The sequence below is a fragment of the Cetorhinus maximus genome, chromosome 8 (genome assembly GCF_964194155.1).
Source record: "Cetorhinus maximus chromosome 8, sCetMax3.hap1.1, whole genome shotgun sequence".
NCBI lineage: Eukaryota > Metazoa > Chordata > Chondrichthyes > Lamniformes > Cetorhinidae > Cetorhinus > Cetorhinus maximus.
In genome coordinates, this window is record NC_135886.1 from 102,537,591 (window position 1) to 102,554,980 (window position 17,390).

A 17,390-nucleotide genomic window follows, 5' to 3' on the forward strand; every position below is an offset into this window, starting at 1 on the left:
TTGTCCGCACTTTACACCCCACCAGTTTCTGCATTCAAAGGATCATCATCCATCATTTCCACCAACTCCAGCATGATGTCACCACCAAACCCTCACCCCGTCAGTATTCCGTAAGGATCGTTCCCTCTGGGACACCCTAGTCCACTGCTCCATCATGCCCAACATCTTATTCCCTTCCCATTGCAGAAGGTGCAACACCTGCCCCTTTATCTGCTCACCATCCAAGCCCCCAAACACTCCTTTCAAGTAAAGCAGTGCTTCACTTGCACCTCCTTCAATTTGGTCCACTGCATTCACTGCTCTCCATGCAGTCTCCTCTACATTAGGGAGGCCAAACGCAGACTGGTGATCGCTTTGAGGAGCACCTTCGGTCTGTCCGCAAGCATGACCCAGACCTTCCTGTTACTTGCCATTTCAACACCCCATCCTGCTCTCTTGTCTACATGTCCGTCCTTGGCCTACTGCAATGTTCCAGTGAAGCCCAACACAAACTGGAGGAACAGCACCTCATCTTCCGATTAAGCACTTTACAGCCTTCCGGATTTCACATTGAGTTCAACAATTTCAGATTATGAGCTCTTTCCTCTATCTTCACCCCTTTTCCGATCGCTTATTTTAAATTTATTTTTATTTTTTATCTACTTATTTTTATCCATTTGTTCATTGTTTATCCCCTTTATCCCTTTTTCTATCCTTTTTCCCCAACCACCGCCCCATCCCCCACTCCACCCCCTAGAGGGCCATCTGTTCCTTGTTCCATGTTGTTCTTTAAGTCATTATTAGCACTTTCTTTAGCCCTTACCACTACCATTAACACTCCCTTTGTCTTTTTGTCCATGACATCTTTGTCAATCTCTCCGTAGCCCCCATCTATCGCTGACCTTCTATCCAGCTTCACCCCCCTTAAACAGTATAAATTTCATCACATTTCTACTCTCTAGCTCTGAAGAGTCATATGGACTCAAAACATTAACTCTGCTTCTCTTTCCACAGATGCTGTCAGACCTGCTGAATCTTTCGAGCATTTTCTGTTTTTATTTTCACAAACTCCCTGGAAATGTCGAATGTCTTTGGGATCAATCTTCCTTTAATAATTCTACAAAACCCGCTGCTGCAGAATGACTAGATCAGTGGTAGTAAGTGGTCCAAAACATCCTCTCTTAATAACTTAAGAATTCTCAACATTTTCTTTCAACTAACCTCCTGCCTCAGGTTTGTCACCTCTCCCGACTCACCTCTTCCCAACACTCCCGCTCGCCGCCTCTCTCAACTTGTCATTTTCCTCTCCACCCCCGACCCTTCCATTTGCTGCCTCTTCCTAATCACCACTTCACCTATCTCCCACCCTCACACTCGCCGGCTCCCTCCCACATCCTCCCACTCGTCAACTCTCTCAATTCGCCACTTCCCCCCGCCAACCTTTCCCGATCCTCTCACTTGCCATCTCCCTCCTGCTCACCATTTCCCTCTCCTGAACCAAGCTCAGGGAGGGAGAGAGTCAAGAGGGAGAGGCAGTGAACAAGAGACTCGGGGAGAGAGGTGGTGAATAGGAGAGGTGGCGAATGGGAAGGTTAGGGAGGGAAACAGCGAGCCAGAAGGAGGCTAAACGAGAGATGGCGAGAGGGAGAATCCAGAAAATATCAAAAATCTAAACTTTGTGGGTGATGAGAGTCACGTCTCCAAAATTTACCCCCATACTATCACAAAGATAAATGGCATACATTATGCACAATATACCCAATTCACAATTATTCTGAGTGTTACCCATTACATGGACGTTGACAATAGTTTAGAAAACCTGAAAGAAAAGCAGTAAACAATAGAAAGTCATCTAGTTAAAATAAATTGAATTTTCTTTGAATAATTTGCGAGAGGGTAAAATACAAATAGTTATGATTTGTGACTGCCAATAACACATGGTGTAATAACATTCAGCTTGATTTTACTTTGCAATCGGCAGCAGAACGCAAGTAGAAAAATCAAACTGTAACTTGTCATATGCGCTTCATGAACAGATCTTACGGGTTCATTGGAGAAACATCCCTTTCATCTCCAAACTGCCAATAAGCCACCTCGCAGAAAACATGTGCTTGTTAAAAATTATAATGAGAAAGTAATACTCAAAGTTGATCAGGCAATACAAACGTAATGAGCCAGCTTATTTGCAGAGTTTAATTCTAAGGCTGAGCAAACAAGGTAGAAAGGTAGACACAGAGGACCACAAAATAGTTGTTAAAAACCTACACTATACGTGTGCCAGCAAATTTTTAGCATTCCATATTAGGATTAAATTCATTAATTACCTTGACTGCAAACTCCATATTGGTAACTCTATGTATACAACGCTTGCAGATAGAGTAGGAGCCAACTCCAATATCTTCTTTTAGTTCATATCCGTCATTGAATTGCATGCTGTTCCCATGCAGCTGTTTCAACCAAACAAAAAAAAATTAAATCTGTAGGTTTGATTTTTACTCTGGCATTCCTTCATATCAAAAATGAGATTTATTTTTAAAATACAAAATCTTGCCCAGAATTAGCATGTAGTCTATAGAGATTTTATAACTTTAGCATCACAATTGCTTGGTATTTGGCCATCTATGCATCATACCTGTACAATAGGGTGTACTGCTGTGAGTGGGTTGCTTTGGACTTCTTCCACTGCACTAGTTGCAACAAAACTAAAACCTCTGAAAAGCTGATGTGCATTAGCACTTGGTGGAATTCCAGGTGAATCTAACAAAGGAAAAACATTCAATTACCAATCATTTCTTTGAATAATAATTACGAATATTGTAATTCTAGATATGACAATCCCTGAACTCCTGTACATGTACACTTAATAAAATTCAATCTTTGAGATATTAAAATGACAAGCTAACAACACAAATACAATTCCCAGAAACAAGTTACTTAAAGAGTTTAGTTAAATATCTTGAATGTTCTTTTAAATTAAACATTTCTATCCACAAATTAAAAGCTATCCTTAGAACAAAATGGTACTTTTCTACTCAAGACCTGATACAATTTCACCTGAGATTTCAAACACTACAGGACTCACACATTCTGAAATAAATGCCTGTTGCCTGTTAAGTACGGCCACAACTCTGTCAGGAGCTATCATATAACTGTCAAAAAGGGGATCTATAATAACCAATGGATCACCATCACAGATCCCAATTTAAAGATTTGGGCCTTGAAATTAGTGTCGGAAGATTAGCACATAAACACTTTATCTGCTCAGATTATATTCCTGAGCCAGCTATTTTAACAGAGACAATGACTAATTTGTTCCAAATGGACAAGCATCTCTGCTAATACAGTTGTTACGATCCCAGCTGATGTTAATATTGGGCAAGTCAGATTCCAGAGTGAAACCTGGCTTTATAAATCCTAACTTTAATTTTTTTTTAGAAATTATAGAGGTAAGTTACTGAACAAGTCCACTGGAGTCTACTGACGAACTTTTAACACAAAGAATAAAACATTTATTAAACAAGAAAAATGAACTACATTACACCAGACAAAAAGGTTGGAAAGATCTCAATACAAACAGAAGAAAATGATTCAAATATTCACTATTCCTTCATCTCAGCTATATCTCTACAGATACATACAAATTAGGAAAGATAAGACAATTTATCACATCCATTTTATACTCTAATACGCAGGGTAAGTGTGCAGTACATGCAAACTAACTGGCGAATTGTGGTTAGACACACCACACTGCAAATTAATTGTCAGATGCAACCAAAGCGGATTCTATGGATTTCTCAACAGCCCACCCACACACTTGTCACACCATGAGCCAACCAGTCTCACTGAAACTCTGCCTTTCTCACGAGGGTTTCCAATATCCACGTTTGAAGAACTCGCCTTGGAATTCTCTCCAAATGTTGCTCCCATTCGCATGGTTTCAACAAGGATCCACCTCCAGGGTTTCAATCTTGCCTTCCAAGATTCCTTTCCCCTGGATTGCTGGGTACACTCAAGCTTCACCTCACAAGCACATTTTCAGATCTTCGGCCGTGCCAAGCAGAACATCACTGCTTAAAAGGGGTACCTTTGCCTTTACTGCCCACAGCATGAAGTCACCAACCTTCGACTGCCCTCTTGGACCTTCAGTGCTTCTCTCAAGCCCACTTTGTTTCAAGTCTGCTCCTCATAGCTCTCTCTGAGTCTACTACTCTGCTCCTTTCTCTTAACTTTATTTAACGGGATCTGTTTCTAATCTCTGTATTTCCTGGGACCTTCTTTTGGAAACTGTTTTTGCCCCACTCCCTGCTTTGGAATCTTCTTCGTTTGGGATCTTCGCCCTGTCCCCCTCCCAGTGTACTGCTCCCTAGGACACCTTCTGTTGAATGGTGCTAGTCTTCAGGTCACCTAACCTGCAGTTTTGTGCTGTTTCACTTTTCTTTTTCTTCTGCGCATGTGCGCAGGGCTGGTTCCCAGTCTGAAGATGTGAAGATGGACAAACTGTGTATATGCAGTTCTTTCCCAGCTGGCGCACACACAGAAGTCCTGAGGTCCGTCGGGAACTATGGTTCCCGAACTCCCGATCTAAACTCAAGGTAAGTATCAGAGTTCATTACACAGTGGGCTAAAGAATTTAGTATAAATGCAGAAAGAGTTTGAACTATAGTCTTCAAGCAATAAAAACCTGAAGAAGTGTCAGTCACAATCTACCTGCATTGACAACATGCTCCCATATGAACCCAGAAACACTTCCTTCCATATTCACATGCAGAAACATGTGTGAGATGAGTAGGAAGGCATGAATGCAGATAGAATTCATTTTTAAACTGCTTCTGAGGGATTGGGTTCCATCGACAGGACTTAAATCCCCAGCTTTACTCTTCCCTAAATAAACCCACAGTAAAAGAATTTGTTTTGCATAATATATGTCAGAAGGTTGGCATCATTACAAAATACTAAACATAGGACTAAATTTGAAAATAAATTTTGTAGAAAACATACCAATGTAGGAATAGGTGTAGGTTATCTAGTCCCTCATGCCTATTTCACCTTTCATAATGACTGATGTGCAACTATGCTGGCCTTGGTCCTATATCCCTTAATACCATTAGGTCAACAAAAATTTCAGTTTTAAGTGTAAAAATTAGTCAAGCATTAATTGCCTGAAAGGGCTGGCTCTAATTTTAATTCTAGAATCCTGAACCAGCCAAAGGAAGTAGTTTATCTACTCTACTCGTTCCCCTTGGTATCTTGAAAACTTCGATCAAATCACCCATTCACATACTAATTTCAAGGGAACCCAACCCAAGTTTGTGTAATCTCTCCTCGAAGCTTAACTCTTGGGAGTCCAGGTATCAATCGAGTAACTTCACAATGCACTCACTCCCTTCAAGGCCAATATATCTTTTGTAAGGTGTGGTGCCCAAAACTGCTCACAAATGTTCCAGGTGTGGTCTAACCAGGGTTTTTTTTAAATATAGCTGAAGCATGACTTCTACCCACTTGTATTCTATTCCTTTAGATATAAAGGCCAGCATCCTATTAGCCTTTTTTATTATTTTCTCAACCTGCTCATGAAATTTTAGGGATCAATGTACCTGGATCTCAAAGTCTTCTTGGACCTCCAATATTACTAGCTCTTTTTTGCCATTTAGAAAGTACCCAGTGCTACCCATGTTCTGGTCAAAGTGAATGGCCTCACATTTGCTGATATCGAAATCCATTTGCCACAATTTTGCTGAGTCATTTAATTTATTAATATCTTTGTAATTTTACACATCCATCTGCACCGCCTACATTACCACCTATATCAAAATTTGCTGATGACATAGGTATGTGGCTTTCTATCCCATCATCTAAGTCATTAATGAATACATTGGTCAATATTTGAGACCCCGGCTGCTCAGCCAATTTCCCAACCATAGAATCTTAGAAGTTACAGCACGGGGGGGGGGGGGGGGGGGCGCCATTCAGCCCACCGTGTCTATGCTGGCCCTCTCTGCCTTCTCCCCATAGCCTTGAACATTATTCCTTTTCAGATAATCCTAATTCCTTCTTGAATGTCTCAATTGAACCTGCCTCTACCACACTCTCAGGAACCGCTCACTGTGTGAAAATGGTTTTCCTCATGTCACCAATGCTTCTTTTGCCAAATATCTTAAATCTGTGCCCTCTGGTTCTCCAGCCTTTCACAAATAGGAACAGTTTCTCCCTATCTATCCTATCCCAATACCTCATGATTTTGAATACCTCGATGAAATCTGCTCTCAACCTTGTCTTCTCCAATCTATCGACACAACTGAAGTTCCTCATCACTGGCACCTTTTTTACAAATCTTTTCTGCAACCTCTCTAATGACTTCACACCCTTCCCAAAGTGTGGTGCCCAGAATTCCAGTTGAGGATGAACCAGTATTTTATACAGGTTTAACATAACTTTTGTTTTTGTACCCTGTGCCCCTGTCAATAAAGTCCAGGATGTCGTATGCTTCATTAACTGCTCTCTCAACCCTGTCCTGCCACCTTAACTGCTCTCTCAACCTGTCCTGCTACCTTTAATGATTTATGCACGTATACACCCAGGTCTCTCTGCTCCCGCACCCCCTTTAGAGCTGTGCCTTTTATGTTATACTGTCTCCAAGCTCCTCCTACCAAAATGAATCACTTCACACTTCTCTGCATTAAATTTCATCTGCCACTTGTCCCCCCTTTCCACCAACCAGCATGTCCATTTGAAGGTCTACACTATCCTCCTCATGGTTTGCAATCCTTCCAAGTTTTAACTTCTGCAAATTTTGAAATTGTGCCCTGTACACCAGGGTCCAGATCATTAATATATATCAGGAAAAGCACAGGTCCTAACACTGACCCCTGGGAACTCACTGTAAACGTTACTCCAGTCCAAAAGACAATTGTTAACCACTACTCTGTTTCCTGTCACTAAACAAATTCATATCTTTGTTGCCCCTGTCCCTTTTATTCCATGAGTTCTAACTTTGCTCAATAGTCTTGTGTGACACTATCAAACCAGGACAATAATTTGCCATCCATTCCGCGAGCTTCAACTTTAGCTAACAGTCTCATGGGAAAGTCTTCATCAAATGCTTTCTGAAAGTCTACATAAATAAGATAAACAAACATTCACCTGTCCACTACTTTAGCCCCCTCTTCAAAAAAAAAATCAAATTCATTAGGCATTGCTTACTCATTACAATTTCATACAGGCTCTCTCTGGTCAGCTGAAAATTTGCAAGTGTACAGTCACTCTAGCCTTAAGAATAGATCCTAATGATTTGCTGACAACAGATGAGACCTTAACTGGTTTATAATTCCCTTGTTTCCCCCTCTCACCTTTCTTAAATAGCGGAGTGACACGGGCAATTTTCCAATCTAAAAGGAATAGTTAACAAATGGAGAGGACTCTGGAAGATTATAGTTTAGGCATCTCCAATGTTCTCATCTACTTCCTGGGATGGAAACCATCAGGTGTTGAGGATTTAGTTTTTCCTTAACTGTTAGCTTCTTACGTTAATTTTGTTTAACCTCTTTCCCTGATTCAGTAATTTTCTTTGGGGTGTCTGGCAGGCTGACCTCTCCTATTGTAAATACATTTGCAAAGTAATTATCCAGCATGCCCACTGTTTTCTTATTTTCATTCACAATAACACCTTATCAGTTTTCAAGGGGCATACATTGCTTCTAACCGCCCTGTTTTACCTAATGTAATTCTAAAAGTTTGTGTTGACTTTGATGTCCCTTGCACGTTTTTTTCATACTTCCTTTTTGTAGCTCAGTTTTGTCATCCTTTGCTGTTCCTTGCATCTTTCCTATTTTCCAGGATCTGTGCTTTTAGTTTTGGTAATATGTTGTCTCTTTTCTCTTCAGTTGTCCATGCCTGTTTATTTTGGCAATTAGAAGTCTTGGTCTTGGGTATATAAAACTTGTCCTATATCAGAAATTCTTTTTTGAACACCCGCCACTGACCTATCATTTTACCTAATAGCAGACTTTCCTAGTTTACTGTAAACACAGTTTCATCCCATTGAACTCAACCAAGTCTAGAATCTTATTAACTGTTTCATGTTTCTCTCTTTCAAATGTTGCATTGAACTCAATCATATTATGATTATTAGCTGATAAAATGTCCATGCGCCATTAGGCTGTGAACCAAATATGGTAATTACTAATGACTATTTCGAATATGGCCTGCCCCTTTGCTGGTTCTGGGGTCAAATTGTTGCAGAAAACTATCAAAGAGGTTCCCTTCCCTTCTGACATGTGCTTGTCTCCTTATCGCAATCTATATGAAAGTTAAAATCCCCCATTAAAATCATTCTGCCTTTGTTACATGTTGTCCAATCTTAGTATTTATACAAGATACAACTTCACAGCAACTATTAGGAGCCTGTACAGAACACCAGCAGCAGTCTTAAGTTCTTTTCTATTTCTTAATTCTACCCTTAAAAGTTTCCACTGCCTGCTTACCTCTCATTATATCCTCTCTTATCATTGAAAAGATTCCATCTTTAATGATTAAGGCTATTCCTCTCCCTCTATTTTCCTTATCCAGTAGATCTTATAATCTGGTATATTTTGTTTCCAGCCCTGACCGTCCTACAGTCATGTCTCAGAAATGGCTACCATATCATAACCTCCAAGTTGAATATGCCCTGCAAGTCATTCAAATTGTTCCTTATACTCCATGCATTTGTATAAAGAACACTTATTTGGGTCACACACCTTAACCTGTCCTTCTGTTCCACTGTTTCATTCGCACGTTTCCTACTTCTCTCTCCTGATTTCATTACTTTACATCTTTTAGTTTTCCCTTTACCTGTACTGCCTAACGCACAATTTCTGACTGTTGCTCTGCTCTCTCAGCTTTAGTTTTTCGAGCTATTGTCAATACTACCTTCTCCACATAAGCCCTCACCCATCCCCAACTTACTAGTTTAAAGTCATTGTCACGGTCTAATTTATCCTTTCACTAGGACCCTGCTTCCAGTCTGGTTCAGGTGGAGTCTATCCCAACAGTATATTTCCTCACTGTCCCAATATTGATGCCTATGTCTCATGAATTGGAATCCTTCAGTTTTAATTTTCCAAAATTCCCTAGATTTGGTGAATTACTGCTGTGGATCTTGTACATGGTACACACTGCTGCTACTGTGCGTGGGTAGTGGAGAGAGAGAATGTTTGTGGATACGGTGCCAATCAAACAGACTGCTTTGTCCTAGACGGTGTCCAGCTTCTTCAGTGTTGTGGGAGCTGCACTCATCCAGACAAGTGGGGAGTATTCCAACACACTCCCAACTTGTGCCTTGTAGGTGGTGGACAGGCTGTGGGGATCAGGAGGCAAGTTACCCGTTGCACGATTCCTAGCCTCTGACTTGCTCTTGTAGCCACAGTATTTATATGGCTAGTCCAGTTCAGTTTCTGGTCAATGGTAACCCCCAGGACGTTGAAAGTGGGGGATTCAGTGATGGTAATGCCATTGAACATCAAGGGGCGACGGCTGGAGATGGTCATTGCCTGACACTTGTGTGGCGCGAATGTTACTTGCCACTTGTCAGCCCAGGCCTGGATATTGTCCAGGTGGGTCTTGCTGCATTTGGACATGGACTGCTTCAGTATCTGAGGAGTCACAAATGGTGCTGAACATTATGCGAACATCCTCACATCTGACCTTATGATGGAAGGAAAGTCATTGATGAAGCAGCTGAAGATTGGTTGGGCCTAGGACACTATCCTGAGGAACTCCTGCAGTGATGTCCTGAAGCTGAGATGACTGACCTCCAACAATCACAACCATCTTCCTTTGTGCTAGGTATGACTTCAATCAGTAGAGAGCTTTCCCCCTGATTCCCATTAACTTCAGTTTTGCTAAGGCTCCTTGATGCCACACTCGGTCAAATGCTGCCTTGATGTCAAGGGCAGTCACCCTCATCTTACCTCAGGAGTTCAGTTTTTTGTCTATGTTTGAACCAAGGCTGTAATGAGGTCAGGAGCCAAGTGGCCTTCGTGGAACCCAAAACGGGCAGTGGGCAGGTTATTGCTAAGCAAATGCTGCTTGATAATACCGTTGATGACCCCTTCCATTACTTTACTGATGGAGAGTAGATTGATGGGGCAGTAATTGGCCCAGTTGGATTTGTCCTGCTTTTTGTGTACAGGACATACCTGGACAATTTTCCACATTGCTGGGTAAATGCCAGTGTTGTAGCTGTACTGGAACAGCTTGGCTAGGGATGCGGCAAGTTCTGGAGCACGTCTTCAGTACAATTGCCGGAATATTGTCAGGGCCCATAGCCTTTGCAGTATCCAATGCCTTCAGCAGTTTCTTGATACCATGTAGAGTGAATTGAATTGGCTGAAGACTGGCATCTGTGATGCTGGGGACCTCCAGAGGAGGCCAAGATGGATCATCCACTAGGCACTTCGGGCTGAAGATTGTTGCGAATGCTTCAACATTATCTTTTGCACTGCTGGGCTGGGCTCCTCCATCATTGAGGATGGGAATATTTGTGGAGCCTCCTCCTCCAGTGAATTGTTTAATTGTCCACCACCATTCACGGCTGGACGTGGCAGGACTGCAGAGCTCAGATCTGATCTGGTTGTGGGATTGCTTAGCTCTGCATATCACTTGCTGCTTATGCTGTTTGGCACCCAAGTGGTCCTGTGTTATCGCCTCACCAGGTTGACACCTCATTTTTAGGTATGCCTGGTGCTGTTCCTGGCATGCCCTCATGCACTCTTCATTGAACCAGAGTTGATCTTCTGTCTTGATGGTAATGGTAGAGTGGGGGATATATGCTGGGCTGTGAGGTTACAGATTGTGTTTGAGTACAATTATGCTGCTGCTGATGGCCCACAACACCTCATGGATGCCCAGTCTTGAGTTGCTAGATCTGATCGAAATCTATCCCATTCAGCACAGTGGTAGTGCCACACAACACGATGGAGGGTATCCTCAATGTAAAGGAGGGACTTCATCTCCACAATGACTGTGCGGTGGTCACTCCCACCAATACTGTCATGGACAGATGCATCTGCGGCAAGCAGTTTGGTGAGGATGAGGTCAAGTACATTTTTCCCTCTTGTTGGTTCCCTCACCACCTGTTGCAGACCCAGACTAGCAGCTATCTCATTTAGGACTCGGCCACCTCGGTCAGTAGTGGTGCTACCGAGCCACTCTTGGTGATGCACATTGAAGTCCCCCACCCAGAGTACATTCTACACCCTTGCCACCCTCAATGCTTCCTCCAAGGGATGTTCAACATGGAGGAGCACTGATTCATCAGCCGAGGGAGGGTGGTACATGGTAATCAGCAGGAGGTTTCCTTGCCCATGTTTGACCTGATGCCATGAGATGGTGATGGTGATTTCTGGGACATTATCTGTAAGGTATGATTCCGTGAGGATAACTGTCAGGTTGTTGCTTGACTAGTCTGTGAGTCAGCTCTCCCAATTTTGGCACTAGCCCCCCAGATATTAAGGAGGAATTTGCAGGGTCGACAGGGCTGCGTTTGCTGTCGTCATTTCCGGTGCCTAGGTCGATGCCGGGTGGTCCGTCTAGTTTCATTCCTTTTTTGTGACTTTGTAGCGGCTTGTTACAACTGAGTAGCTTGCTGGGCCATTTCAGAGGGCATTTAAGAGTCAACCACATTGCTGTGGGTCTGGAGTCACATGTAGGCCCAACCAGGTAAGGACGCCAGATTTCCTTCCCTAAAGGACATCAGTGAATCAGATGGGTTTTCACAACAATCAACAATGGCTTCATGGTCATCGTTAGACTTAATTCCAGATTTTTATTGAGTTCAAATTCCACCATCTGCCATGGCGGGATTCTAACCCAGGTCCCCAGAGCATAACCCTGGGTTTCTGGGTTACTTGTCCAGCGACAATACCACTACGCTATCACCTCTCCCCCATCCCTTGTGAAAGGGATATCATATTTAACCAATTTATTCAAGTTCTTTGAAGAAGTTAACATGTGCTGTGGTTAACGGGGAACCAATGGATATACTGTACTTGAGATTTCCAGAAGGCATTTGATAACGTGCCACATCGAAGGTTATTGCAGAAAATAAAAGCTCATCGTGTAGAGGGTAACATATTGGCATGAATAGAAGGTTAGCTAGCTAACAGGAAGCAGGGTAGGCATAAATGGGTCTTTTTCTGGTTGGCAGTATGTAACGAGTGGTGTACCACAGGGATCAGTGCTGGGGCCGCAACTTTTCACAGTTTATGTAAATGACTTGGATGATGGGACCAAAGGTATGCTTGCAAAATTTGCTAACGACACAAAGAAAGGTAGGAAAGTAAGTTGTGAAGAGGACATGGGGAGGCTACAAAGGAACATAGATGGGTTAAGTGAGCGGACAAAGGTCTGGTAAATGGAGTATAATGTGGAAAAATGTGCAATTGTTCATTTTAGCAGGAAGAATAAAAAAGAAGCATTATCTAAATGGTGAGAGGCTGCAGAGCTCTGAGATACAGAGGGATCTGGGTGTCCTCGTGCATGAATCACAAAAGGATAGTATGCAGCTACAGCAAGTAATCAGGAAAGCTAATAGAATGTTATCGTTTATGGCAAGTGGAATTGAATACAAATGTAGGGAGGTTATGCTTCAGTGTTACAGGGCACTGGTGAGACCACATCTAGAGTGCTGTGTACAGTATTGGTCCTCTTATTTAAGGAAGTATATAAATGTGTTGGAAGCAGTTCAGAAGGTTACTAAGTTAATACCAGGAAAGGGTGCGCTGTCCCTTATGAGGAAAGGTTGGACAGGCTAGGCTAGTCTCCACTGGAATTTAGAAGAGTAAGAGGCGACTCGATTGAAACCTGAGGGGTCTTGACAGGGTGGATGTGGAGAGGATGTTTCCTCTTGTGGGAGAATCTAGAACCGGGGTCACTGTTTAAAAATAAGGAATCTGCCAATTAAGGCAGAGATGAGGAGAAATTTTCTCTCTCAGAGGGTTGTCTTTGGAATGCTCTTCCTCAAAAGGCAGCAGAAGCAGAGTCTGAATATTCTTAAGGCAGGGGTAGATAGATTCTTGATAAGCAAGGCGGGGGGGAAAGGTTATCGGAGGGAGGCGGGTGGTTACAATCAGATCAGCCATGGTCTTATTTAATGGCGGAGCAGACTCGAAGGGTCGAGTAGCCTACTCCTGCTCCGAATTTGTACGTTCGTCTGTTCACAGACCTCTCCTTTAGTCACATATTCACCTCCTGATCTGCTTATCTGTATGCCAATTTGCATGCAACTTGGGTAATGATCCAGAGGTTATAACTCTTGACGTTCTGTTCCTTAATTTAGCTCCTAGGAGGATGCCTCATTTAGTGGGGTTTCAATCTTTTAAAATTATTTCAGAAGTAAGAAATAATGCAGCTCTTTCACCCAAAAGCATTGGTAACTCCATTATCTTTCCTCTTAATTACCTTTCTGTGAATATTTCTCAGAAATCAGGAAAATGTGCATGGTACCAAGCCACCACCAATTAACAGCTACAGGAGGAGCTAGCCAGGACAGCTAAGAAAAAATGCTTTCCTTTAACATGTACAAATGTAAAATTTTATTTTAAAATACCACAGCTGAAAGCATTTATACTTTACGAACACGAATTATGTAATACTAACAATGTGGGAAAAGTGAAAAGAAGGCACTATAAAAATCACAGAAGAGATCATCTTAAATATCCATGTGTACTTTATGACTTGAACAATGCAATAGGTTTTAATGAATACTGTAAATAGCATAAAGTTAAATCAAACTTAATTTTTTAACAAAATACTGCAGTTATTTTGTAAAGATGAAACTTCCTTCAATATCCATGACAAAACACAATGAATTTTGTTTTAGGGAAGGCAGTGAGTTAGGTTTTCACATTGTACATAGTGACAATAAAAGAGTAATCACCTGTACCTTTTGGTGTTTTAGCTGTAAATTCTGGATCAAAGCAGAAAGTATCTTCTGGCTTACCAGAAGCAGGTTTAAACGGAGGTTGAATTTCCTTTCTGACCAGTTTCTGAGAAAAAGAGAATGCTTCATTTTCACATGTCTTGGTCACTTTATTTTGAATGACAATGCAGACAATTATGAATACCCAAGTATGTTACTTTGAATTGTTGGTTTAATATTTAAAGAAATCAGGATTTACACAATTTCAACACCCTTTGACAATTTACAGGTGCAATGGGTACTAAGACCTTAGAGAAGAATTCATACATTTGATTAGCACAAGAGTTACAAATTCTATACGACATGACATTTCAGTACAAATGTTTTAGTATTCCAGAAAATGAATAATTTTTTTTAAAATGTTTCATTAACAGCAGAGGAATAATTTTTTCAAGCAAGCAATGAGTTAAAAGCATGAACATTTAGATTTTAACTTGGGTTTTTCAGGAGTAAAAAGCATTACATTTAACAGCTTTGTGACCTTGATCTTGCTTGTTGGAATGGGAAACACCTACATTCCAGTCAATGGTAGCAAAGAATGGATGCCTTTTGATCTCTTCAACTCCATCAGGGCCAGCTCCTACAAGAATTAAGATCACGGGATGTTTATTTGTAGTTTTGGCTGTATGAGGGCAGAGGCCAATCTCCAGCCCAGTACAATTAACTGTTCTTGCAAGTACCATGTACTGGAGATAAATGAATGCTGCTACATCACTGCACAATGCTGCTGAAGCAGTGCAACACGGTGGGCAGTTTGCATTTTACACAAGCCAACTCCACAATGTGCAGGAATGTAGGAAATTAATTACACATTTCAGCACAGGTATTTCCAGTGCATATCAGCACTTCAGAAGAAATTCAACTATAAGCAACATTTTTCATTTGATGCACCAGTACTAATACATGGTTGGGTTTCTTCAGTATGTCTGGAATTGTACTCTGGCCTTCTCAACATGTGAAAATAGGGAGAAAACGGTTTTTATGTTAAGCTAAGCAAAAGAAGTGGGAGATGAGCTTTTCTCTACTGTGTTCCCCAATGCACCTTAGCATACTGTGGAAAAGACCTAGTTTTTCCAATAGCTGCTGAAAAATACAGAAAATGCACAAATTCTGCTTTTATCTGGAATTAAATTCAAGACTTTTTTTTTGAACAAGTGGGAATTTGGTTACTTACCTTTAGCTCTGTGTCAAATGTTTCATCAAATTCAAGGTGACCACTAAAAGAGAGCAAGGGCTAAAAATTCAATAGGCCAAAAACAGGCACTGGGATTACAATGCCAGATTGACCCACAGCCGTTCAAAGTAATACACCCAGCATGCAAACTTTATGACGCTTGCTAACCTTAATGTTAGTGGCATGCAGCCCAGTTCTAAACATACTGCTCAGTGGTTGCACACCTCAGCAGGGGGCCCAATAAGCGAGCACCACAACGCCAACCTGCCCCTCTTAAAGAGGAGGTACATTCTGGCTGCAGGAGGTACTGGAAGTTAGTGTCTGACCTCGAGGAAGAGTGAAGATGGTGCAACATGGCAGAGAGCAGGCTCCCAGATTTTCTGATGCACCACTCGAGTCCCTGGGTAAAGGAAATGGACAGGGAGAGAGATGTTCTGTATTCACAGGGGGCCAGAAGGCCCTCTACACAAGCACATAGAAGGGAATGGGAGCAGACCCCTACAGAGATAAATGCAGAGTCATCAAGGACCTAGATTTAGAGCTGCAAGAAGTCTAACAACCTTCCAAGCGCAGTCAAGGTCAGTGAATGTCTCTTCAAATGCCATATCCTTACAACTGAACCACGAGCCTCACGTGTTGCTCAATTCACCAAACCCCCTTCTCTCACCTACCAACAAATCTCTATCTTACACAAACTCATACCTCACCCTCACTCTAAACACTGCTGCAAAACACAGACCCACATTTCACAGGTTGGACACAGTGCCTTCACAACGGTCAGGTTTTAGAGGATACAACAGATCACCATGAATTGGGGCACGACTCTAGCAAGTACTGAAGAGTGCTCCAGAGTGCCCATAACTATTGCTTTCACACCTCAGTGGTCAGTATGATGTTTCTCGTAGCAACATGGCTCAATGTATGCATACAAGCTACATCTGGTTGGGCTGCAGATTGCAGTCATGAGTCAAATGTAGTTACCTTGTCCCCCAACAGTCACCTCTGGTTTAATGGGGTAGCCGAAAGATTGAAGAAACAGCGGATCAGTACAGAATGGAAGCCCCATGACAGCTGCAAGAATACCAAACATTTACCAGGCTGGTGTGCTCATTGTCACCACACACCAACTGCACATTAAACAAGGGGTAGCCTTTGCAATTGCATTATATCTCAACATTGAGATGTGGCACCCACAAAGTTACATGCCTGCATCATGAGTAAGTCGGCTATCCTGGCAAAGCCACATGCATGCTCCACCTGTTTCTCTTTGTTCAGAGAACACAAATCCCACAATGAATTCCCCTCTCCGGGCAGAAAGAGCATCTGTCAGCTCTGGTGCAGCAGTGGAGAGTGAACTGGGAGATGTTGCCTGCTCCAGCCTGGAAGGATCTGAAGGTGAAGTTCTTCACGCTAAGCCACTGGCAGGGCCATCCTCACCATGCTCTGAGGCTGTGGGTCTGGTTGCAAGAGGTGGCAACAGTTCTGTGAGCAACTCCTTTATAAAGCACACACTGCTCCTGGCTCAGGTGGAGGTAAGAGATGTGTTCTCTGAAGACCAGAGGTGGGTAAGGCCTCCTGCTGAGTGCTTTCGCTCCTCCTCTCTCTTCGAGCAAACTGTCCTTCTCTTTGCTCCGTCTCCCCCTCATGCTACAGTCCAAGGGGAGTTGCAACTATAAACACATGATTGGGAGCAGGTGCCGTGTACAGAACCCTTATAGACATAACCAAGGCCTTCTCCACATGCAGCACCATTCCCTGCAGACCTCAACTTTAACCTCCCCGAAGCTCAGCCTGGAGTGCGAGAGGACCACCCTGGGACAGGCAGTCAGCAGCATCTAGAGGAGAGTGCAGGAGGACCACCATGGGACAGGCAGTCAGCAGCAGCTAGAAGAGAGTGCGAGAGGACGACCCTGAAACAGTACCTAGAGGGTCTAGTCTATCTAGAGGATCTAGCATCTAGTCTATACTCAAGCAGGAGTAAGGGTAAAATAAAAGCAAGGGTCCACATTCTATTTAGTTAAGATATGTCTGGGGAGCCTAGTTCCATGATTTGCACATCCTGTGCTATGTGGGAAAAACTAGATGCTCCTGGAGGTCTGGATGACCATTTGTGCAGGAGGAGCAACTCCAGCTCCAGGTTTTGGAACTTGAGCAGCAGCTGGGGGCACTACAGTGCATTCATGAGGCTGAGAGGTTCGTGGATAGTACATTTCAGGATGTGGAATCCCCTGAGTGCATCGCACTTGCAAACTGTTTTTCAGCCTTGGAAAACGGTGAGTG

General features: G+C 42.6%; 1 protein-coding gene across 4 annotated transcripts in view; it reads right to left on the reverse strand.

Moving 5' to 3' along the window:
* Positions 1-17,390, reverse strand: part of LOC144683844 (ribosomal protein S6 kinase alpha-6) — a 158,957-nt gene that overhangs the window by 36,621 nt on the left and 104,946 nt on the right. For all 4 annotated transcript variants that reach the window (XM_078547339.1, XM_078547338.1, XM_078547341.1 and 1 more), the window contains 4 exons: positions 14,452-14,516; positions 13,901-14,003; positions 2,612-2,736; positions 2,304-2,426 (listed from right to left, as the gene is read on the reverse strand). In XM_078547339.1, coding sequence (XP_078403465.1) covers positions 2,304-2,426; positions 2,612-2,736; positions 13,901-14,003; positions 14,452-14,516 — 416 coding nt within the window. The remainder of the gene's footprint in view (positions 1-2,303; positions 2,427-2,611; positions 2,737-13,900; positions 14,004-14,451; positions 14,517-17,390) is intronic.